The following is a 27049-nucleotide window of genomic DNA, read 5'->3' on the forward strand; positions in this document are numbered from 1 at the left end:
TGGCTTGAAACTAAAGGGGGGTAGATTTAGACTAGATAGAAGGAAGAAATTTTTTTACACTGAGGGTGGTGAAACGCTGGCCCAGGTTGCCCAGAGAGGTGGTGGATGCCCCATCCCTGGAAACATTCGAGGTCAGGTTGGAAGGGGCTCTGAGCAACCTGATGCAGTTGAAGATGTCCCTGCCCACAGCAGGGGGGTTGGACTAGATGACCTTTAGTGGTCCCTTCCAACCCAAACTATTCTATGAGTCTATGATTCTGTGAAGGAACTAGCATAATACTGTGAAATTCCAATTGTAATTGGGTAACTCATTAAATATACCCCAGGATATCATATGGAAAACATTTATTGCAAGATACTTGATAAAATTTTCTTTTCTCTGACTTAGACTGCCTGTCATGGTTACAACTGGCTTCTACTCTTGTGCAGTCTTCTCAATGCTGCAATTGTTCTAGACTGCAGTAGCTTTTTCTACTCAACCTTCAGAAAATGCCAGTCAGGGGATTGCACGGTGCAGTCTTGTTCTTGTCCACAACTGGACTATGGGTGTATCTTAACCTTTTTTTGAACACAGGTCTGCCGTCGTTATGAGTTTTACATTTACTTATGAACTTGCATGGGCTTACAACTTACAGTATTTGTACAAGTCATACATATACTTACGTAAAATCTGTTTATATTTGAGTATTTCTCAACACGAAAAATTTCAAGAGGGAGGTATAGCATCACAGGAATATGAGCTGGAGGGAAGTTCCTCCATCAAGAACAATGCACTCTTTTCTTTCCAATTTTCGTGACATAAACATACGCACACATGAGCACACGCATGTGTACACACACACACAGACACACACACACAGTGTCTCTCTCCAGCCTACTGGAAATAAAGCTGGCAAGGACATCTCTCTTGTTTATTTCACTCCTGCAGGATTTTTTTTTTTTTTTATTTATCCACTTCTCCACTTCCACGTTCAAGCTTCTTGTTATCACTTTTAAGAAATTTCACAACTTGTTCTCTCCCCATTTGTTCGCTATTTTCTTTAACATATTACTCCACCAAAATTCTCAGTTTAGAAATGAAGTAATTTATTCTTTCTCCACACTTCACTTTTCAGTTTCTTCTGCTACCAAAGTTATGCTTTCTTTCAAGCTCCTGTATGGTATGTACCTTTTAATTAATCTGAAAGACCACTGATTTCTCCAGTTTGCTCTCAAGGTCATGCGTCTGCTTACTGCAAGCAATTAAACTATCCGGACTTATTCTTCATTATAGAAGAAATTATGTTTGTTCTAATGTAGAAATACAACACATACAACCTGAAGCCCTCTGAACAGTCAACACATCTAGCCACAGGCAACTAATTTAATGCTGTACATTGTCCTCTGAATTTCTCTCTCTGTTTCTGATGACATGTAGGAAACAGAGGCTCTAAACTGTAGATACAAAGAATTGCACACACCTCTATGCAGAAAGTAACCTAAGAAGGAATTAATTCCTATCCTCTTAATTAGGCAGGATAATATTAATCTTACTTGTTTCACCTTAACGTCGTCAGCCACAGTCATGCAGCATTGTGCAAAAGCTCATTAGAGCATTTTAAAACTGTCTTTAAATTTAGTTGGCTTTGGTTAAGGATCAATATGATTTATATCTTCTAGTGGTTTTCATTGTAAACTTGTAACAGAAACTATCCTTCATTATATTTCTATAATGCCTAGTGTAAGGGGATTATGATTTGATCACATGCAGATGCTAATAATAATAATACAAATAGACCACATCTACATACGGATGCAAATAATAATAGTAATACAAATAAAAAGATGGAATTATAGCAACCTATAGTTACAGTGAAGGTATAAAAGAAACAAAGGTGAGAGAGGGAAATATTCTGTACTAAAGAAATTGATAGAGCACTGCCTATGTAACAACCAATAACGATCTTGTGCACTTGAAAGTTTTAATCTTTTTCCAACTGTCTTCACTGGTATAATAACAACATATAATCTCTCCCTAAACCTTGCTTCTCTTGCATGAATGTATACGCAGTTAGGTAATTAGTGAGAAGGAAACAGAGAGGCAAATAAAGTTAATTATTAAAAGAAAAGACAGACTGATAGAACAGATGGAACTGACAGTTTGTGAAATAAATAGAAGAAGCATTCCTTGATTATTTCCCATCTGAATCTGATCTCCTGTTCATTCTGTTTTCAATGGGTTTGTGAAGTCACTGGAGCAATTCAGACATATCTCTCATGCTTCTAGTGTTATAGACATCACACACATCCCAACCCATTAGTGAGTAGAACTAAAGATATCCTTAAAAAATTTAGCTTTCTGATGACATGTAGGAAACAGAGGCTCTAAACTGTAGATACAAAGAATTGCACACACCTCTATGCAGAAAGTAACCTAAGAAGGAATTAATTCCTATCCTCTTAATTAGCCAGGATAATATTAATCTTACTTGTTTCACCTTAACGTCGTCAGCCACAGTCATGCAGCATTGTGCAAAAGCTCATTAGAGCATTTTAAAACTGTCTTTAAATTTAGTTGGCTTTGGTTAAGGATCAATATGATTTATATCTTCTAGTGGTTTTCATTGTAAACTTGTAACAGAAACTATCCTTCATTATATTTCTATAATGCCTAGTGTAGTGTAAGGGGATTATGATTTGATCACATGCAGATGCTAATAATAATAATACAAATAGACCACATCTACATACGGATGCAAATAATAATAGTAATACAAATAAAAAGATGGAATTATAGCAACCTATAGTTACAGTGAAGGTATAAAAGAAACAAAGGTGAGAGAGGGAAATATTCTGTACTAAAGAAATTGATAGAGCACTGCCTATGTAACAACCAATAACAATCTTGTGCACTTGAAAGTTTTAATCTTTTTCCAACTGTCTTCACTGGTATAATAACAACATATAATCTCTCCCTAAACCTTGCTTCTCTTGCATGAATGTATACGCAGTTAGGTAATTAGTGAGAAGGAAACAGAGAGGCAAATAAAGTTAATTATTAAAAGAAAAGACAGACTGATAGAACAGATGGAACTGACAGTTTGTGAAATAAATAGAAGAAGCATTCCTTGATTATTTCCCATCTGAATCTGATCTCCTGTTCATTCTGTTTTCAATGGGTTTGTGAAGTCACTGGAGCAATTCAGACATATCTCTCATGCTTCTAGTGTTATAGACATCACACACATCCCAACCCATTAGTGAGTAGAACTAAAGATATCCTTAAAAAATTTAGCATGTGAATACTAGAAAGATAGTAACTATATGTAAGATAATACTTCTTTAAAAGACACCCTCAGTGGTACATATTTCAGAAAAGGTGAGTACCTCAAATTTTAACATTCTGGTATTAAGTTCTCTCGCAACCTTTGTTATTGCGCAAGAAGGACAATAATGGGGGGGGGGAAGAATGTTCTTTATACTCCTAAAAATAATGCTAAGAATTAATAATGTAGATTGCATAGGACCTTATATCCAAAGAGATATCACAGTATATTCTGTATCTCTTAGAACCTGACAGCGCGTTCATTGAAACTGGAGACCAGCTTCACAAAACCTTCCTTTTTTGGTGGCTTACATGCAGCCTCAGTGAGGCCTTACTTCATTCCTGAACTGGTTAGGTGAAAAGTACAACTTCTATTTCCAATATGCATGTAAGATTTACTGCATTCAGGTTTAAAAAAAACTTGAGATAGGAAGATAAAATAAAAATGTACCCTAACAGTACAGGTTGGTAAAAGGAGAGTATGTTCCCTATAGGCTTATAGTTCCGCTGTGTAATTATGGCTTTAGGATTGCCCTTTAGAACAGATAAATGTTATTCTCTGTTGTCTTTACGGAATGATAATAAGGGCTTGATTACATACAAAGTTTGCATTCTCAACTGATTTGGCTGTGAGAGAGAGAGGAGTTCTTGCTGAACGACAATAAACCCAGTCATTTCCTATTTCTTCTAAAAATCACCCACCCATGAATTGGAGACTGGTTAAGAAAAATGTTAGCCCTTAGATAAGTGCCTCTTAGAGACCAGAGACAGATGTCATACTGTCATATGTGTGGCCAGACACGCAGGTTGGAGGGATAAACCATTTTCCCTAACAACAGAGCAGAACTTACAGAGAAAATCTTTGGGACTCCACTGACACAATGACTCTCATGAAGCATGGGATTACTTCATTCCTTCCCTGAGGTATTTTACTTGCCAGTATCAGGTTGGTAAAATTATAAATAAGCTCCAGTTAAGAACTAATTTGGCGCCAGAAAAATACAAGATATTGGGAACAATTGGAGCTTGAACTGAGGTTGGCAAGGAGAACTGAGACATATGGAGTTACACTTCTTCCTCTCTGTAACTGCAACTGTCTTCAACTCCATTAAACAACTTCTACTTGCTTCTCTTCCCTTTCCTCTAAGCCACCTTGGCTTTGTAAAAAAAGAACCAATTTAGAAGATTGTCTCAACAATTTCTAGACACAGGCAGTGGTGGCCATACTAACCCAACAATCAGTCCGAAGAGACAATAGGAAGACTAGGTCTATCTATACTTCTATTCTGAATGTGAAGTGAATGATGCACTTATGTACAACACAGGGAGATACAAACTGTTCCAAGCAACCATGTCCCACACAAACGCTGATCAACAGACCCACTCCATACTCTTCAAAGTTTAAGAAGTGGTAGTTAGAAGACTAATCTACTTTCCAATGGATTTATGATAGCTCAAGTCATAGAGTTTCATTGCTTGAGAACACTGACAAAGGAATTGCAATCATATTTTTCAAGAAAATTAGATTATTCGCCATACCTAGTCACTGTCATTGCTACCCACCAGACAACCACAGAATGTCCCCACAGCATTTTATGTTTTCATAAACCATACATTTAGATGAGATAAGATTAAAGCTGTTGGAGTTTCATATTTTATCCCAAGTCTAGGTCTTTGGCTCGTGATTTCAATTCTGACTTCTGCATCACAATTGTTGAGTAAAGCTATGTTCATCTGACTGGTATTCCATATCTCTGTGTATGTCTGCCTTACAGCATTTTCAAAGACTAAGGTTGTTTCTTTCCCTCATGCGGATTAAAATTTTCTCTCTAAGAAACAGACCTAAAATCCTTCAGAGAAATACAGCATACAAATGTATTTTATAATTTTTTTATCAGAGAAGAAGTCAAAGTTATGATATAGCTCACATAGTTTTATTTAATAGTTTCTGTTTTACAGCATTATTTCTATAAAGTTAACAATGAGACTTATGAATACAAGCTTAGCTCCTGAAGTGGTTCCTAAATAGCTCTTCTGTTCCTTTCCCCGCACAGCTAAGAAATAGGAAGTCAGGTTTGGACTACAGAACACGTGCAATGTCACTGTTTGCTAAACTTTATGCTGTGTAGGATTAACTTGGTAAAATATCTCAAAATATGAACAATAAAAGCCAAGCGGCATTTCCAGTATTTTCAACTCACTTATTAAAAATAAAGCTTTTTATTTCTTCCTCCAACGATATAGATACTTCAAAAGTATGTTTAAATATACTCATTGGTGCAACTATCAAAGGGTAAGTGTGTATTATAGAAACGAGCCCCCAGATTAAGTATATATTGTGAAATGTATGTGAATGTGCATGACTTGAACCAATGAACTGTGGCCTGAAATGATGTCACAGAATGTGCAGCATTAAGTGGAAGGTTAAACCTACTTGCATCTTGGTTCATTAAACGCAGTTAAAGTGCAAATTCCCTCATTCTGACAGTAGTAATCACAAGGGTTCACTTTCTGGTCACAGCGCTGACTTTTAAACCCCACAGAGCATCTGCAGAATTTCAGTAAAATAGACCTATATAAATATTCTACCTTTTGCTGAACAGATTTTAAACGCATTATATATAATGATGGCAAGACACACGCACATACACAGGCACACACCCACAGACTAAAAAAAAAAATTAATTCGCTGTTTTTCATGGAAGGTCCAATCTGACTATACTGAAAAGTTTGCTCACCAGTGTTGATCAAACAGTTTTAAAACAATGGGCCTATACTAACTGATGGGTTCAGGAATCTAACGTTCTTAACAAAGTATTATTGTCAAATGTACTATACATTTGTATTGATCGATCCAGAGTGCAACGGCCTTAAAAGTCTTCATGACTCTGTTCTTAGCATTGCTAACAGTGTTGGCATATGCTGCAGCATTTATGTATTGTAAATCCATACACAAATTAATGTATGAAACTTGTTTTCCTTGAGATGCTATGGTGTTCCATTTGAATTTGAAAAAGAATAAGCCAGTTTTATAAGGAAAAAGAAAGGAAGAATCACAAGCTTCCACAATAGCCATTCTAGGTATTTAAGCAAATGAATCACCGGACATAATCATCGTATTTGGGCCTTACATACTATAGCTGTGATAGTCTCCTTTTGCTGAGATTTATGAGTCTCTCTAGTCCTCAACCAAAGACATTTAAAGAGATACAAATAACACGTAAAAAGGGCTGGATCAAAATAATAATGAAAAAGAGACACAGGCACTTAAAGCATTTTCAGCTGAATAAGGACTACCATGCAGAACTGCATCCCACCGTCTCTAACCCCAAAGCTGAAAACACCTATTGACAACTTCTTTTCACTAGTACAGCAACTACGGTTTTGCCCCTTTGCACATTCAGAAGTGCTTGAGCTCTCACAGGGAGGAAAAGTTGGTCTGTCTCTTACGCTGGTCAGACTACCAACTCTAGGCATTTCTCTATGTAACTTCCTTGAGAGCCTGAACAGAACAGGCACTCTCTTTGAAGATCACCTACCTCATACACATCAACAAAATGAAGGGATGGCTGTATCCGTATTTACAAAGCCGTAACGCCAGATCCCTTTGGACAACTACTTACTTATGTCACCCTGGAAATGAGACACTCGAGTCCAATTCTCTCTTCCAACACCTCATCTGTTCCTGGAGGATGCTCTGACCTCCAGGTTGTTCTGAGAAGTGGAAGACTATTCCACAATGAAGCTTTTCAGCAGTGCAGAAAAGATCCGATTGTTTATTAGGCAAAAGTAAAAAAACAAGGAGTATGACTAGGTAGCTCAGTGTAACTGAGAGCAGGAAAGAAATTAATTTCTTGCTACAGTGACTACTTCTGTATTTTATATTTAGCAGCTGAAAAAGAAGATACACCATAGCTCTCAAGAAAGGACTAGAACTCAGGCTTTTCTTCCTCTTAAGACAGTACTTCACCATCTAGACTACAGAATCGCATTTCCTTTGGTATTTGATGTCTGGGCTTAAGGAAAGCATCCTGAATTATTCTCTCAACCATGGTGCAGGAGGGAGAGAGCAATCTCACCACAGAACAGCCAAGCTACTGTGGGCAGTGTGAAGGGTAGGGCAGAAATGTGAGATACATGAGCATATCCTCAGACCCTTAAAGGAAATAAACACTAATATTGCTCTTCCTATTCTCTATCCATCAGGAGGAGCTTATCACCCCCACCTCTGACCATCTTTATAGGAGAAAAGACTTAATCCACCTTTGAGAAGCAGGGGAGATCAACCATCCTGTACCTCCTGATTCCATTCCGGAACAAATGCCTTAATAGGCTTTAGATCTGGCCTGAAATTATCAGAAGGCTCAAAAGATACATCTTTGTATCTATATGCATTCACTATACATACCTTATTTCTATCTTTCAATACCCATATTGCAAAAAGGTAGGCAAAGTATTGGGTTACAGAAATAGCTAGAAAAAGCACTGTAAGTTACGACTGCAACCAGCACATTATACATCCTAGAGAGATCAAAAATACAGACACATGCATCATAATTTTATTATTTGCTAGCACACAGATATTTTAATTATCTGTACAATGCAGGATACTCACAGACAGACAGGTATATTTGTCTCTGGGTCCAGTTGACATGTACCACCGTTGTAACAGTAGCCATCACATAACTGACAGGTAGAGGCAATCTTTCCATTAGTGCAACTGTCATAGTTAAGAAAAAATACAAATAGCAATCAGTATTTTATTAAATCTGGTCAATTCCCTTATAATTATCTATATGTTAAAATATTGATTTTATAATATGTACAAGATCTACCAATTGCACGAATTCTAGGTTTCCACCTTGAAAAGCTAGCACAGGCAGTGAGCTTTTTACACAAAATATTTTCAATCTTTCCTTTTATCAAAATAAACTGTTATTATACAAAATAATCACTCGGCAATATAGCAGCACATCCTACTACATACGCTTTCATTAGTATACAATATGTCTCTATCACTGTCACAGATACTGCAAAAAGACCAAATTTCAACAGTGTGGTAAAACTTGACTGTTAACTTTATTAAATATTCCAGTTTTTCCAAATGAAGACCCATTCAGTCTCCTGCTACATTATGCTTCCCCCAGTGAGGAGTGCTCTAAAAGTTGGTCTAAAAAGGCAGGAGCCAGTGGGTTTTGTGTGGGCAGGAGCCACACAAAGGAACTGTTCTGATGTGACTGGTTCAGGGGCTAGCCACTGCGTAAGAGACACTGCAATATAATTGCTATAAATATATATAATTTTGACCATAACTGCCCCCCCCACTTACTTGCATACTATGTCATTACTGTCCTTGTTTATTATGCAGTGCCCCCCATGACATCTGATACACTTGTCCACTTCACATTTTGGACCTTCAAATCGTACTGGACAGACACATTCTACACTTCCATCATCAGAAATAGTACATGATTCAGAATTCACGCAATAATGGTGGCAAACATCTGCAAGCAACATGAAAGCTAATTACTAAAAGACATTAAGGAGTATCACAGAAAAAATAATACCTTACTTTTCTATGTTTTAAAAAGTACTATAATAAAAACAAAATGATGAATGAAGCTGGTGGCTTACTGGCAACTACAAGAATCAAGAATATCCCATAAACAGATACATAATATATTAATGACGTAGTGTTGAGAAGTGAAATAGAAGGATAAACTCATAAGAGAGTTTTTTTTTTTTTCTCCTTCTAGATGTCTAACCATTTGTGGCATCATCCCACATAATATAAAAACTACTGATGAGAAAAGCAGAGCAATGTTAATGTATTTAATGGGACACTGGCTGAATAAGAGTCTTCTGACACATTCACAATACCATTAACAGCATTATGCTAAACTTAAATGGAAATAGTATTTTGAAATAATTTTTATTTTCATTTATCCACATATTAAAATTTCATGAAGTTCTAATAATAATATATAAAGACGTAAGTTCTACAAAAAACTACATACATGCTTATCTTTATAGACCGTGCAAGATCCCATTATCTTATTTAACTGCTTAAATGCCAGCAGGACTGAGATTTCAAGTAGTGAATTCTTTAGCTCTTTAGAAACGCCAGTAACTGCCTCATGTTTTTTCATATCCCGTAAAAAACCAAGTTGCCTAACTGAAGAAACTTCCAGAGCTACAATATACTGGTATCTTAACATTTCAGTTCATTTTTATTTATGTAGTAGCAAAGTGACAACTTTCTTTTGCTGCGGGTTTTTTTTTTTTTTTAAGTTGTCATTTAAGCTCCTTAATGGGGCCGAATCATTCAAAGTCTCTATTTCTCTCTGTTTCTAATACTTTCTCCAGTTCTGTGTAGTTAACGTTGCGTTGCACTTTTGGTGGTGTTCCTGATATGTCAATTCCGAACTATACATCTGTATTAGCTTAAAGTTAACCTGGTCCATATTAATAAAATATTACCTTTCTGACAAAACTAAAAAATTCAAGCCCTTTGAAGCTCAGGGTATGGCTAAGGGTGAGTCAGTAGCCACTAGAAGTAGGGCATTATCAAGCTGTTCACTAGAGAATGAAACCTTGGCCAAATGGCAACCTCAGCCTTGAGTCTGGGAGCGTAAACTCTCAAGCTGCCATTTGACTGGGGACACGCTGTACGCAGCAAACTGGAGACTACTAAAATTGATATATTTTACTGAACATATTCAGGATGGATGATTTGTGAGGCTATCTCATAAAGTGGGAAACGTTGCTTATGCTTCTCTGTCCTCAGTCTTTCCCCCTCTCAGAGAAGTATGTACTGACTGCCATGCCATTGGTACTCACCATGCTGGAAGAGTTCTGCTAAGCATGACTGTTGGAGCAGTTATTTCTGTCTGATTGTTCATTGTATGTCTCCACCTACCTATGCAGGCTGTAGACTCATCTTCTTTTGGAATCACTACTGAGCAACCAGAGAGGCTTAAAAGACACTAAATGTAGTAGTTCATTGTTTGCTGTTCCCTAATTCAAGGTACAGAATGGTAATTTGCAGCAGGAGGGCTCTTTTTTGAACAAAAAGTACTGTAGTTTGAAAGCTAATATTGAGAGACATTTTATGAAAAAAGCATTGCAAGGGGGAAATGTTTCCTTGTACATTAGGACAAAAAAAGCCCCCAAACCCTGGGAATAGGAAGTTCATACTCTAAAACAATTGTTGTTTTTTAGTATTGATTGTAGTCACAAACACCTTTAATCTGCTGCTCTATCTAAAATGTGTACGCTACATTTGGACTGAAATGACACAAAAATAATTCTTCCCCGCCCCCCTACAGAAAGGAATTTCAGTTTCAGGGAAAGTAACAGCTTGTGAGATCACTATATCCACTTTGAATGATTGTAACTGCGTGGAAACGTTTTTTATTTTTTTAGGTTGTTTGGGCCTTAAATGATACAAGAAATGAACTTTAACTAGTCTGTATGTCTTATTTCAGGAATTTAAAATAGGGAGTTATATCAAATCCATCAAACTCATGTGCATATAATAACATGCACAATGTTAGTAGAATTCTATGTAAATTTATTCACTTATATTTATTTCAGCAGTGCCAGTGCCTTGACACGGAGCACACATTTTGGTTATTAGCCCTTATGTGAACTAATCACAGGAGAAACTCTGCATTGGGTAATTGGAGACGATAAGCATGAGGAAAATAAGGTCTTTGCAATCTGGCAATACTGCAAGTAAATGTCTTCTCCCTGCCATAAAAAACACTAATAATATTTTCAGCCTGGGAGCATGAGTAAAATACCTATGCACATTCATGTATCACCCTTTGCATATGAACTAGTTTCAATCACATCATAGAAAGACTGAGAAAGATATCTTAGAGGCAACCAATCTTTGCAATAACGCTATATTAATATATTCCAACATGCATATAAAGTGAATGTGATTAATAAAGCAAAAAACATACATATGTGTGAATAAAGCAAAAAATCATAGATGTGATTTATATACACATTAACTGTAAATCTGTACAATTTCATAGAACTGTTATTGGCCACAAAACAAATACTCTAAAAGACTGTAAGACTCTCTTTTTCCTAAAAGTATTAAGGTTTAAATAAACAAAAGCTTAATTTTATTTTGTATTTCATAATGTGTTCGAGTCTCTGTATTGTGGCATTTTTCCAAAGTGTCAGCAGACAATCCAAATCTGATAATAAGCACTGTTTAAAAAGTACCCCTAAATTTACATTTAAATTAATTCTTAAAAAGGGAAGGGGGGAAAAAAAAAAAAAAAAAGAAGATGTTTGCAGAAGCATTCAGCTAGAAATAATTTGTTTGGTTTTGGGTAAGCCTCAAGTAAATATTTTTTCTTAATCTGTGTGTCTGTCTGTGCATGATTTATGTACTATGCTGTTTTCAAATACCCAGTTGTATTTGCAGATAGTTATTTGTGGATCCATGCAGTTTGTTTAATACCAAGTAGGAGAGAATCACAATTACTGCTGGTTTTCCATTCAAAGGTTTCAATTTATTTCACAGTCTTCCAACTGGAAATACATTCAGTTTACTTCAGTACAAATCCTATTTCAGATACACACTAACCCTTTGCTTGTTTGACAGACCTTTCACTAAAACTAAATACTTTTTGTATCTTGTAGACAATTCTAAACCAGACCTTTATAACAGCTAATTTCCCTTCCATTTTGTTTAAATCTAGCCTTCTTCAGCAAATTCACTGAATTATGTACAAAAGAGATGATGGCTTTCACAGTTAATGTTCTATTCTATAACAAGCACTATGACAGTCCTCTATTTTAGAGTGTTATAGTCAAAGTAAAGCAGGAGTAGAAAAAAGGAGATTAAAAAAAACAAATTCTGACCTCAGAAAAAAAATCAGGTTTAGGTTAGGGTTGCTAGTAAGTCATCATGTTGAAGAGACATGAGGAAGACAAACTGTAATTTTGAAATGAGTGATCAAAAGAAGAAATTCAAGACTATGTTCAAATGTCTTGAGTCACTGGAAAACAGATAACGGTGACCTATGCTAAGAGAAAGCATGGAAAGGAAAGAAAGATAAATGGAGAAGGAAGACAAGGCCTATAGGTTGATAATCTTCTTTCCCCTTTCCTCTGTAAAAGAAGTAAAAATTTAGAGAAAGTTCTAAAAAGCGAGAAGTGCCTTTCTAAAGGCATGGAAACCTTTGGAAAACAGTATCTCAATGAGAACAGACCGATGGGTCAGTGGAAAGGCAAACTATGGAGAACTTCAGATGCAGAGGATAGAACCCAAGTCCTGAGAATTAAACAAGAGTAATACTTAGAAATCCTGATTTTCAACACTAGGAGGGGGCAGAATCCATACTGAAGGTGGTCTTAGACTGAGCAAGATTAAGGAATATAGAGGCGTGAAACTCAAAATTTGATATGCTGGTTACTGGAGTTAGAAATAAAAACGAAAGGTAAAGTAACAGTTGGAGACACAAGTGATGGTCTGCGAAGATAAAGGATATCAGAGAAATTCTTTACCCAACTACGTCAATTTGCTATGTTTAGGTATTCCACCAGTATAAGATAACAAATATGAGAAGCTGAAGTAGAAAAATTGAACACAGTTATCTCATTTCTATTGATAAAGTCAGCTGTCTTGTACAGCGCCATTGTACGTATCCATTTATGAAAATACTAAAATAAATCATTCCTAAAAAAACTTTTTCTTCTCCTACACATGTAGATGGATATTGTGGAAATATGTTCAAAGGTCACTTGAATACATCAGATACCATTCCCTTAGCAGTATGAATCATTTTGGAGCTAAGTTTACCAATGCGTGTCATAGAAAAATGACTCAAATAACGTCAAACTTCCAATTTGTAGAACTTTTATTATAAATCCAGATTTAAGAGTAGCATAAATCCAGATTTAAGAGTTTGTGAATATTACTTACAGTACTGACATCTGTCTCCTGTGTACTCAGGCAAGCAGTTGCAAAAGGGTTGGTTCCCAGCAGTGACACTGCAGGTTCCTCCATTTTGGCAAAAATGATCACAGACTGTCTGATTGCAGTTTGGTCCTGTAAAACCCAGCGCACAGTTGCAGGTAGGCCTCCCTATTCAAAACAAAGAAAACTGTTTTATGATAAAAATAAATACGCATTAAAATAATAATCAGCACTTTAAAGACAGATACATTTATCATAACAGTAGCAAGTTTTAATGTATAAGCCTAACTACGTTTCTCTAGACACTAATAAAACAGGCCTTTGCAAACATTGCTCGAATTCAGAACTTTTTAAAAAGCAAGTCAGCACTGTAAGATATGGACACCTCAAAAACTGCATCTATGCATTTTACACTTGTGCATGTATGGTCATTGACTCTTTATTCGGGAATTATTTTAAAAGACGGTCTTAAGTAGGAATTTAAGATATGACTAAGCTCTTCAAATTATCCTGCCAGGCTGGGTTCCTCCAGTTGCAGAGGATAAATGTTTGTATAATCAACATCGATGCTTCTTCAGAATACACTCCGTTATTCTCAAATCCACAAACCTTTACATAGAGTCACATGAATATACAAATATTTACTAATGCGCTAATAGCCAACTTTACATAACAATTTTTACTAAAACACAAAAATCTGTGCCTGTTTTGTTATCCTATCCTTCTCGTGTAATAAATCCTGTAACATAAAAATTGCTGTCTTGCATCAGACCAAAGGTGTCTGTAAAGTCAATATGCAATGTCTGAAAAGTAGTGAACACCTAGGGATGAATACTTGCACAAAATGAACTCCTAGTCTATAGCTTCTTTTTAAAGGGTTTTAAAATAGTGTTTAAAACCTGATGCGTTTTCCTCCTATGATTCTTCCCTATTGTAATTTTCCCTTTTTCACCCCCCTTATCTAAATCTCATGTTTAAAGGATTTATAGCTTTGTCACAATTCCACTGTTTTATTAAACTCTTCCACTTTTCCCTGACACTATTCTTAAGGCTTATCTTCTTTAAAACAAGCTTCTAGATCCCATAAATGTTCTTCAGTTTCCTGACTTTGCTTTTATATCTCATTGTAATCTTCTCTTCAAGTAAATGACCTGATGTGTCCAACTAGCCATCTCCCTTCTCACTTCCTAATCATCTATTCTCATTCTTGTTTATCTCTTACAAAACATTATTTTTCCCCCACCCTCCTTCCCTTTTCTTTCATTCAACCTTTAGGGTTTTCTTAAACTTAGGGAAAACAGACCAAGTTTAACACTCTTCTTATTCCTGGCTTCCGAGATGGGTAAGGAAAGAGATTAAGATTAATCAGGACCTGAGGACACTTTGGAAATAAAGGGGCAGACAGGATGGTCTTCATTTGAATCATAAAGAACCCAACCTGCTGGCAAGTACAATCAAGAGCTTAACTGGGTCACTGCAGAGTAGGGGATAGCTGACAGGCAAAGGCTCATCCCTTCCAGTAAAGTCACAAAAATACCGTATCCCTGAGTAAAGGACCGTGCATAGGCTAGCAACAGTCAAAGAGTAAATAGGTATCAGGCAGAAAAAAAGGGATGCCTCCTAAGTAGACTACAGAAAACCAAAACAGTAACACATGTGCTTTACATAAATGGTAAAACTCCAAGAATTAAGATGGGAGAACCGAAATGTCTAGTCTTGAATGGGAACATCAATATAATTGTTTATGGCAAATTTGGAGAAGGAAGGCAACTAACGGGCTGCTGTAAAGTTAATATGCATTTCCTTGATATCTAGTCTTTGCCGGTGATGGAATAGAGCTACGTGTTAAGAAGTGTTACAGTCAATCAGATTAGCAAGTTAACTACATAATGTACTGTATGTGTGATGCAGAAGCCCTTTGGACTGGAATTGCAGGCATAAACAGGAAAAATAGCCTATTAGATTCTATTATTGACATCCCAATCAAGGTAATGATATGACTGCGGAATCCAAAAGAGATCAGAGAAAGTCAGGGAAATACATTAGTGATGAGAAACTCCAGTTATCCCTGCATTTACATTTGAAAAACTTCACACAATGCCATAGGACAGAAACAAACTTCTTACGTATAAAAAAAATCCTACTTCATGGAGGGGTGGGTTAGTGAGCACACAAAAGAAGCTATACTTGACTTGGGCCTGACTTTGTTTAAAACGTACAGAAGAGCCAAAATCCTAAGTAGTCAAATGAAATAACATTTAAGGGTTACTTTTCCACAATAATTATCTCTCATCTTCATACTGATCTACCAGGAAATCCTTACCGCTGCCTGATGTACTGACTCATTGTGACTAGGTCCCTTCCTTGCTGTCTTTTGTCTCATTCATTGTTTCCTCATTTTAATACGATGTCTGGTGTAGGTATCCACAACTACTTTCACGTTTGCCTCCTGATGTCCTTTACCACAGCTGCATCTAAAACTCTGAAATGTGCAACCCTTCTTACCTTTTTTTTTTTTCCTTCTTTATTCAGTTGGCTGTCTCATTAAAGTAACGTAGATTAAACTAAATATTCCATAAACCCCACAATTCTAGTTTTCTTCTGGTCTGCCTTTATTTTGATACTATGTAATCACTTAATATCATATTTGTTGGAGAATTTTTCAATGCAAGTGCCCTCATTTTTTCTACTTTCTCTGATTCATGCAGAATGATTTATTTATTCTTTTTCCTTCACTTACTTCTTATTCTTCTTACATGAAACCCTTCATGTAATTCTTTTCTCTTTTTCTATTTTAAGCTATGCTAATTTAAAGTGTTTTGCAAATCATCCTAAAGACCATGAGATCAGTTAGTCTCTTCCTCTAATGAGTACAGCAGGAACAAAAGCATTGACTTAAAAATAGCTCCAACTAGTTTAATATGCATCAGCCCGGCTATTCATATCCGTCCCCTGTGATCTAAACATTAAATCAAAGATGTTGAACTCAGATGTTAGCACAGACTCTTTTTGTTTTTCCCCATGTATACACTTGTATTTAAATTTCTCCCCCTAAGCCAGGGGGTTTCACATAATCCTTCATCTGAATCAGTGTTTCAATAAAAATGTTAAAATAAAATAGTGATAGAACATAGATCTGGAGGTCTGAAACCAGTTTTTATTATTAATACTCCTCTATTTTTTAAAATGATGGGGCAATGGTATTTTCCTAGTTTGTAGAAAAGATTATTCTATTCTTTGCTAATGTAGGCTGATAAATATGCCAAACTGCTGACAGTTATATGAAAATTTAATACAGTATAGCCTAAACCCCATTTTTGTCACTCAATTTAACATGACTTTTAGTAACATTAATAGTTCATTTCCTTTTTATACACAGACTGTTGGCATCTAAAATAATACTAATAATGACATTTTAATCTGCCTTATTCTCACAAATTATTTCTGATACAAAATGGTTCCAAGAACAGTTTAATAAAACCACAGTATTAAACAATGACAAACAATGCCATAAGGTTTTGTATCATAGAATCAGAATATTGATTTATGTTTGCAAAGGAAATAGTCATGTTCACCAAGATGTCACATATCCTAACTAACAAACATTGCAGGGTAACCTCATGCACAGAGAACTTCAGCATTTACACTGGTCGTGAAGTTTCAGGATTAGAGCTACAGAGAGACAGAAGTAAAATTGTCTCTTAATTCCCAACCTCCACCACCACAGAAATGTTCACAACACAGAAAAATATTAATAAGGAAAGTGGTTTATGGAATGCTAACTGCTTCAAATTCAGATAACCATCTTTTGGTGTATTTTATGCAAAAATGGCAAAAATAATTTTCTGAAAGAAAACACAAAAAAATTTTCCCTGTTTTGAGCTCTTCCTCCTTCAGTGCAATCCTCAACTGGATTTACTGTCTGCGAATACTGTCTTCTTTTCCTCTGCCTATTACAGATTAGCATCCTAGCTTTCAACTATCCTCTTCAGTCTCTTCTGTAACGTAATAATCCCAAGAAAAGTTTCCTGTTTCTATTACCTATGTTGAAAAGTGTTGTTCGTCAGAGTGTGAAGGAAGACAAGGTGGCAGCACATTCTCAGCATTGCATGGGTAAATGTTCCAATTTCAAAACCACGGTAATAATATTGAGAAAGCAAGAAGCACACCTTTTTTTTGGTCCAGGATTTCTCCACTCTCAGTGATTTACAATGAAAGTGCATGCACTTTGCTATTTACTATCTCTAATCCAATTCTTGCATACACTGAGTTTCTCACTATATGTATACGCAAGTAGAAACACAATGCAGGTAGTGCTATATTGAGAGAGTATTCTGTATTTAAAATAATTCTAAATAACAATTCTAAAGAAATGAATTGCAGAGAATACATTAAAGAGTCCCGCGTAAGACATATAAAACAAGTAACAAAAATAACAATCAAACTTCTCTGGGGAAACAATGTACTTGAAAGTCACTATTCTCTGAAGATTCTCTATGTAGCCTCTCTCAAAAAAATAAGAATAATAATTTACAGAACTTTTTATCTTAATCCTAGAACTGATAGAACTTGAAACAAACATAAAAATCTCACATTTTTTCAAATGTTTTGTACAGAATTTAGTAAATTAAAGGAGAATACTTTATGGTGAGCCTAGGACATATGAAGTTATTTTTGGCAGTAGGACATGAACAAAATGTGTGACGTTTTTGGCGTGAAGATGAAATGCAGTTTCCCCCTTTCTTACAAAGAAAAATAATCCATAAGATGATGATAGGGATCAAAATCCTACAATGTTCAACGAGGTTTTGATGACAGAGGCAAGTTACTCCTAGTTTGCCAATTTAATTTGCTATATAATAGCAAATAACTTTTCAAATCATCTTCAAAAGCAGCTAATAAATATTTTAGTGCACTGTCTCTGTAATATCTAGGTGATTTCTTTTGGGAATCTACTCATATATCTTAAACTCCTATTTACATTTATTTTGTAATGAACAGAACTCTAAGGAGATCACCTTTGATTCATGCTATTGCCTAAACAACAGAGAAATATTACGTATTTTGTATGACCCACATAAGGTATTTTGCAATTAAAAAAAATATATTTTAGGGAAATAGAGCTATTTTTGTAAGCTTTCTAAAAATTTCAAAAAACGAGATCATCCAGATGAATACCTGCACCGAGACATAGATTATTTATTTCTTCCAGACAATGGTAAATTCACTACCAGCAACGTCTGTGTGTAAATTGTTATGTGTGAAAAATGCACATTTAATTTACATATTTCACTTGCTGTCACTATTAAAGAAAACAATGTGGCACTACACCAGCCTGCTGTAAAGTATTATCATGTCTTCTGGAGTAGTTATCAGCAGTCTGTCGGAATCACAATAATTCATTTCTGTGTGGCTGATGAACTGTAATTAGCTTTACTGAACCAATAGTGATGGAGAGAAGCTGTATTACTGTACATAATTAGTAGGTGAGCTGATTGGGATCAATCCCAACAGATATACATTCTCTCCATGTTGTGAAAGAAAGGGAGAAAAGAACAATCTCTAAATATATTAGAGTAGTCTCAAAGGCTGCTCTTACCAAGGCTGGTTGTGGTGGTTCTGTTGGGACCCTCAGATCAGCTGTGCACCAGATCAGACAGACCAGACAGCCTCAACATCCAGCTAAATACCAGCCCTCGCCCCTTCCCACAGTCCCTGTCCTGGTGACAAGATGATGTAGAACCCCGTTGAGACTACTGGGACTGATATGACGTTAGCAAAGTAAACAGGTTCTTCCCTGACAGTGTTTTCAGTATGCACCACCGTGTCCCAAAATCAACCTGTTCTGCTTATAAAATAGGATATAAAATAATATCTACTTTATATATTTTTTTTTGGAGAATATTTCATCAATTTTCATTTAGTGGAGAGACATAATTTTTTACTCATTTTGATACAAACATCACAATTTTACATGGTTAGACATACTCTTCCTACTGTAAGTATAGTACAAATATGTATTTATCTAAATCTGTGAACTAGTTAGATCTAGTTAATGTGTTCAAGACATTTAGTGAATTATTGCTCCAACATTTTTACTTTAAACTGTAAGGAGAAAGGAAGTGCACTTTTATGGTAACATTTAATTTTTTTCCAAATTCCCATTAATTTGGCTTACTGGAAAGTGTTCATTATTATACCCAAACTTTTAATTACACATCTCAGATGTGTACTTTTAATTAACTGATGACATTTTCTTTGTTCAATTATTGTAGTTCAATACGACTGTCATAAACTTATAAATTTTAATTAAAGCGGCCCCAATCTCTAGCTATATAATGTTCACATAGGAATTTGCCAAAGGGCTTAGCAGTAAATAAACCAACAGTGAATAATCCCTGAATTGCCAGTGGGATTTGTTTAACAAATTAACATTTGTGTGCAGATAATGAGGTTCTACAACTTAACACATCCAGCAAAGATTTAGCACAATCATGTTTTAAAAAATGAGTAATACTCTGCAATTTACTTAATTAGTTCTCACATTACTATTACATATTAGGTGGTGAAAGAGAACAGGATTTACACATTCACTAGAACACACACATTCACTAGAAGAGTATTTAATGTGCTGCATCATTTTATTTATATCAGAACATGACGAAAGGTTTGGTTTAGGATCTCTCTTCCTCGGTTTTTGAGCCAGAAGCCAACAGTAAGGAAATTCCCTGACTCCTAGGGAAGCCTCCCAGCAGCAAGGACTCTGCAGAAGCTCATCTCCCTGTGAGGCTAAATTTACTGGCAGTCCCTAAGCCTTCAAAAAGGGCACGCGTGTAGAAGGACACTCATTAAAGCTGTTTGAGTTGGATAATATACGAGAATTGGTAGGGGCAATCAGAGCTTCTAAGAAAGACAGAGTCAAGCAAGCTGAAATTATCACAGGTCATTTATATTTTGCAGATAGGATTTGGATTGGCACTCGCACACATATGGCTTCTGCAACTTCCAGAGGAAAAAGCTTCATCATTTTGAACAAAAATAAATTTTAAAAAAATAGAAAATTGGGAAAATACGTGCAATTTGATTGCATCAGTTTAGCAGGACAGATTGATGAGCCACGTGTATAATGGATCAAGAGTATAGATGCTGCTTTTTGAGGAAGTGCTCGTGAGCATTGTAGTACAGGAGGTGGTATGTACAGATAGCAATAGCACAGCAGAAGAAATTAAGATGACATTGAGCTGACTTTATTTTAAAATAGTAATTTTATATTTTCGAGAAATGCGAGAGAATTCTCTACCAAAAAAAAAAAGTGTGCAAGGTACCTATTGCTAGCGGACAGGTCAACCTGGTAGGACATAATATTTTAAATCTAGACACAATATAATGCTTAAATTTTACAACCATTAAGGAAAAACAGAGCAATTCCTGGTAATAAAGAACCTTTATATTCCTACATGTGCAAGAACAAAGTTACATATACACTAATGACTCTCATATGAACCTGACAAAGCAGATCAACTCTGCCTTGAAGGAGAGGAAGTGAGTGAACGCTGCTCTGGTCTGGATTTCACGCGCTCAGTCTAAATTGGGAATGGTGTGTGCAGCCCCTGAAGCTAAATGTGCACTCACTGATGCAATGACTGAATGATGTGCTTTGCACAGTGGTATATTTGACTGGAAAGAGGAAACAGTTGGTGCAAAAACACTTGAGGAATTAAGCTTTGTTGACTTAATTACAGGTTTCAATGCTTTTGGGGCGTCCAGTTTAGCTTCCCTCTGTTAAGATACATAATGGCTTTAGTATATCATGAATTAGATTGAACTAGGATAAGGGGACATCTCACTGACATGCTAATTTGTTTCAGTAACACACAATTTATGGCCTGATATAGATAAGAAATACAGTCTGATAAGAAATAGAGATTTCTTCTTAATAGAATATTTACAGGGTCCAGGGGCTAGGCATGCAAGGAAGATGACATGTGGATCAATTCAAAAATTTTATCTGGAATGCTGGATGGAGTCACTTTGATTTAGAAAGATATATGGTCATTTTTTCACATCTCCTGCACATGAAAGTTATGGCACAGGCTTCAAGGCATGGCTACCCTCATGAACTGGAAATGCCAGATAGGAAATCTGCTTAACTTGAAATACGATTATTAAAAATTCCATGAAACTGGGAAAGTGGACACAGCACAGCAGAAGAATATTCCTGTTAGCAGGTATGCCCAGTAAGAGTCATCAGAACCAGCTCTGTGTTGGTCTTGGCTCGTAAAGGCTTGGCACACTTTGGCCATGTGTGGTACAGTAAACTTCAGTTGCAGTTAAAGGTCCAGATTCCCCAAAATCAGGCAATTGAACAATGAAATGTGGACTGTGGTGACATCCATGCTGGCTCTCCTGATGCATTTTTGGAGCAGGCACATTATCCTGTTTGAGACCAAGCAGAAATAAGGCTAATGCCTGCATCTCCAGGCCCTCTGTAGCAGCTGGGGCCACAATTAACAATTTAGGAGAAGTATATTGTAGAATCTGCTCATATCTCTCCTTTATTCACTGGTGACCAAACACTAATCATTTCAGCAAGGCTGAGAGATTTCAGAGGCTGGATTTAGCAGGGGGGGAAAAATAAATATCCAGGCGATAGCATAGCTGTGTGAGCACAGCAAGTGTTACCTGCCTGGTAAAGAAAACACGAGCTGCTGGAGGTGAGTGAGCCCTATGGCTACTGCCAAAAGAAAAGGATTAAATAAAACCCTGGGGTCTCTGCAGGATTCAGAACTGAGCTGAGTTCTAGGAGCTGAGTTATTAATTTTATGAAGCCTTTTAAACCCACAAAAGTATCAATTAAATGCTAGACGTGTAAAGATGTGGGGTAAACATCCTCTCTTCAGATGACAAGGAAGTTCTGCACGTCATTTAAATCACCCGTGACTTACTTTTGTTCACTTGCATGTCCTCACTAAACATGCATGGATCTCACTACATTGAGAAAAAACTCTGTTTATCATTTGTGTCAGTAGTTCCATCAGCTGTTAGAAGCAGTTTCAAGTATAATTAATCAACTTCAAGTATTCTCATTTTCTAATATTTTAGTCATTATTAGTGATGTTAACTATGAGCAAGATTATTAACCCTCGAGTACTCAGAACCGAAAAATCCTCTGTTTGGCACACAACACACTGCTAGATTTGCATTCACTTGGATTTTTGCCACCACATCTCAGTAAATAAGAGGAGGCTCCAGTGAAGCCAGCATAGTAAGTGAAGCTAAATTACTAAACTATAGAAGCTAAAGTTAATTAGTAAGGAGTGCTGAGGAAAACATTGAGACCTAAGCCTCCTCTGTCACAGAGACTAAGATACACAATTCTGCATTACAGGGAGCTCTCTCCATTTGTGCAAAAGTCACAAACTCCTCTTCTAAAGTCAGGTACTGTACTTTGCTTTCAGAGACCAGGGTGTTGGTCATTTCATCACGTAGGAGAAGATGATTCACACCATCTTCAGCAGCTGATAGGCTTCTGAAAAGAGACGAGACAGCAAACTCTTCTCTAGCTATCCTACTTTGAATCAATATTTAAATATTCCTCGGAGCAGAGAATAGAATTCAACTTCTCCTTTCTCACATAACTATTAAGTCTTAGAGTACTTCTTATCACACTTTCCCTCTCTAGCCCAAGCACTAATTGCATTATACAAGCTACAACAGCCTATGTGTTAGGGGCAAAGATCGACTGCCAAATACCCGCATTTTGACACATCGGATAATCTCCCTGAAGATAAGAGATGTGATTTCAAATTTCCTTCAGGAAAACAAAGGATCTGAATTCTGATCAACCAAATCTTCCTGAGAATTAGATGAGTAAAATGCCTAATTTGTGAATTCCAGTAAGACAAAGGTAAAAGATTGAGGTCACACAACTCTGTAATTTAAGGAAGTATCTCTGTGTATGCACCTAAAAATTTAGAGGGAGAACTGAGATAAAGAGAGAGCAAGATGTGTGGGGTTCTTCCAGACATAGTCTGACTGGACCTTACGCTTTACAATTCCATTTCTACACCTCAACATGTGCGTCTTTATATTGAATACTTATTTCCATGATTCTTTTGTGGGATGCAGCTTAATTCTGTTAAAACAGCGAGATACGTGAATGGAAAGCACTATTGATTATAAAGTATATGAATGGTATATACTGCTATATTGCACATAGTTTAAGTATGGACAAAGCAAATAAGTTAAAAAGAGAAAAAAAAAATCACAAACAAGGAATAAATTCAAACATTTATATTAAGGCAGGTACAATAGTAAGATACAGCTGCTCAGAAATATTTACCAAGGAGAGAGGCTCCACAGGTTCCTCCATTCTGGCAGTAATTGTAGCAATGGTTAGTTTCACACCTTTCACCGGAGTAACTTGGCCAGCAGTGACATCGGGGATCCCCTTTCTCATTTATAATGCACTTTCCTCCATTTTCACAGGTTAATTTACAGGCATCATCTGCAGCAAGAGCACACACCCAGAGTTGTTTTCAACAATCCCATTTCATGTAACTGGCAAAACAGAACCTTGCATCTTAAATAGAGCTACAGGTCCCTGTCAATGAGGAGGAAGAAAACACTTTTCAAAATAGAGACAGTAAACTATCACTTCTGCGTCCACAGTGCTAGAAAAAAAATACACACTTGGGAGACCGTAAGCCCTCACTGAGAGCTGCAGAGTCGGTGGGGGCTGCACTAGCCTGTACAGCAGGGCTGTGAGCTTGTACCGTATCGAGCTGGGGGCCTGTGCTTGGCCCCCAAATTTGGATTTGCTTCATCCAAATGATGCCACAGGAAAGCTGACCTCCTTAGGACGTAAGTTAGTAATGACAGTATGGGTTCTTGCTTGAAACTATCATTCTTAGTTAGTTTAAGAAATGAAAAAATGAAAGTTGGTTTCACCTGGGGGATCTCAGAAGACTTCCCAGTCATCTTCTGGTGACTTCAGCCTTTTCCTATTTGATTTTTTTGGATCTCTCTTCCACTCTATTAACTAACAACCTTCTTAACTAAACCCTATCCAAAATATTTAAAAGAAAATCATTCAGCCTTTAAATCCTCATAAAAAAATGATGTTTGCACACTAACTTGTTACTCCTAAACCATATTTTCTGATTTATTGTTCTTCTCATCTGCTCAGTCTGTAAAATCACTGAGACGAGATACTGCCTGCTGCTCTGCATTCACCGAGTCCTTACGGCAGTAGTGCCACTGTCTTAGGGGTGAGGTACGAGGTGACACAAATTCTGATTAGGCCAGATTCAATCTTTCTATAAAGCTGTTTTGCAATCAGAGTTGTTCCTGTCTTGGAAATACTTTGAAAAATAGATCTCTATTCATTTCAGTGAACAAGATGTAAAATCATTCAATGACACCAGCATAAATCAATTATAGACTAGCACGCATACCATGCTCAAACATCCAAATAATTGTAATCCTAAAGAAACAGACAAGCACCTTTCCAGCCCAAAACATGCTTTCAGCAGTAAGACCTTTCATTTCTCACACAGCAAAACAAATCCTGCGAAGCCAGACTGCTGCCTAACTAATCCAGCATTTGAACCTACATGGCTTTTAACAAGAGGGATACCACAAACACTGAGAACTCTTCAGTAATATATCCACCAGCTGCAGATGTTTTGCTGAATTAATCTGTTTTACTTAACTAATGAAAAAGAGTCAAGGTTCCCATTTGTCCTATTGAGGTCTAACATTGAGTGACACAGGCACACCAACTCCTTTTTTTTCACGTTTAAAGAAATACATTGCATTGTAAGTGCAGAATTTAGGAATGATGGATATCCTCTAGCTGAATAGTTCTCTCCAGCACGGACTCTGCAAAGTTCAGTAATATAACTGTGCTTAGGCAGCAGCCTTTTCTTTGGATGCACCCAAGTCTCTCTTTCCTGCCCATGTGCGCCCCTCCTCGGCAGGGTCTGGCTGCCTCCGTTCACGGCCGGTGCTGAGATGGTGCAGACATGTAACCTGGGATCAAACCTACTTAAACAAAGCTTCTGGGAACTGATCATCTTTCAGGCAATTGCATGACTCTCAAACTAAGCTGAAACTAGACCACAAATCTAAAAGTTATTGTGGGGGACCGACTGGCACATCATTATTTCAGGTGTTTGCAACAAAAATATGAAATACCACATGCTCTTAATTTTTCGGTATCCACCCTGGATATATACATCTGCTGTAACGAAGCTACTTTGTATTTGGGAATTTGAGGATGCCTCAGTGTTGTATTTATTTGGGTGGTTCATTAAATCCTTTGATGTTCCATGAACCATTCTTCAGTTACTCATTACAGAAGTTGTTTAAATGGATAATGTAGCATATCTTATCGGAGGGAAGGTCTATTTTTATTTTGCTTATCTTATCTCTTTTACTTATCATTAGTCATGAGTTTATAGAGTGGAACTTGGTAAAAATGGAATAAATAACACTGAAGTACAGAAAAGTGCTCATTTTTATGAACCTTTCTGATAGCACATTAAAAACATGTTACATATATATCTTCTAGAGCAATTCCGCAGAATTGATATAAAATTTGAAAAAAAAAGGAAATTAAGACAGACTATGAATTCAAGAGAAAAATAGAGTATCAAAACACATATTTAGAACTATAAAACATGAACTACAAACTTGAAAGTTACCCTAACCACACCAAGAAATACATGCTTTCATATTTACAGGAAAATATACTGAGCAAAAAATTGCCCACAGTAAAGATTTTCTAATTCAATTGGCTTTCAAAGATCGGGACACTCATGTCTTATACTTTTAAAATGCAGTATATGTTATAACTTTATGCAATGGTCAACTGAGAAGGTTCCTGAAAAAACATAACAGGTTGTAATATTTTGTATCATCATAGAATTATTCAAATTCGCTACTGATTTTGTTCTCCATAAAACATTTTAAATTGAAGAGTTTCAACATAAATTTAACGTGAAACAGAGAAAAGTTACTACAACAATTTTGGACTTTAAATAAGCTAAGAAATAGCATTGAAAGATGTAATGGATAAGCCAGTTTTAAAATACTATGTTAGACTTTAACAATATAGGGGGTTTAATGCTGCTGCTTTGTTGTCTGAAGGTAAATACAAGAATCAAATTACTCTTGCTTATTCACATCAACCGAGTACAAAAGGGGATCAGATGCCTTTGTGTGGGAGGCAGGAGCAGAACCCAGTCCCGTAGGAGAAGACAGGAAGAAAAAGAATATAGGAGAGAAACACAGAAGAATTGTTACAAAAAGCTGAATATTCTTAATTTGAATTACTGAATAAAGACCTCTGAAAGAAGAGACGGGAACAGCTCTAGTAAGTACCCACTACTGGAACAAAGTTTAAAAAAAAAAAAAAAAAATCAGAAAAGTTTAAATCTGGAGTCAATTCAATACTGGTCTGAGCTTGCTGGAACCTGGACTCAAAGACCTCTCAGCTGCTCTTTTCACTTCTGAAATGACAGAAGTAAATAATTTCACTTGTTATACTCCTCCTAGTCTAGCTACTGGATCTCTCTAACATGAAAGAAAGGAAAGGGTTACAGGTCATGTAATTTGATACATTCTCTCCTAGCCTGGTTATTTAGTCTTCTGCTACCTTGATTTGCCTATTTCAATCTTAATATATCTTTAATAAAGACTCAAATAACTTTGATTTGCAGTTTTTCTTATGTTTTACTTCCTGATATGACTTTTGACACAAACATTAATGGACTTATGGCTTTTTTTCTCCATCTTTG

The 27049-nt window shown here is 36.3% G+C and overlaps 1 protein-coding gene across 1 annotated transcript in view; it reads right to left on the reverse strand.

Moving 5' to 3' along the window:
• LRP1B (low density lipoprotein receptor-related protein 1B) overlaps nucleotides 1-27049 on the reverse strand; it is a 614444-nt gene that overhangs the window by 18997 nt on the left and 568398 nt on the right. Inside the window, exons 83-86 of the mRNA XM_009319022.1 lie at nucleotides 23590-23754; nucleotides 13254-13415; nucleotides 8634-8808; nucleotides 7920-8024 (exon numbers count right to left, since the gene is read on the reverse strand). Of these exons, the coding sequence (XP_009317297.1) occupies nucleotides 7920-8024; nucleotides 8634-8808; nucleotides 13254-13415; nucleotides 23590-23754 (607 nt within the window). The remainder of the gene's footprint in view (nucleotides 1-7919; nucleotides 8025-8633; nucleotides 8809-13253; nucleotides 13416-23589; nucleotides 23755-27049) is intronic.

Source organism: Pygoscelis adeliae, unplaced genomic scaffold (genome assembly GCF_000699105.1).
Source record: "Pygoscelis adeliae isolate BGI_AS28 unplaced genomic scaffold, ASM69910v1 Scaffold222, whole genome shotgun sequence".
Classification (NCBI taxonomy): Eukaryota; Metazoa; Chordata; class Aves; order Sphenisciformes; family Spheniscidae; genus Pygoscelis; species Pygoscelis adeliae.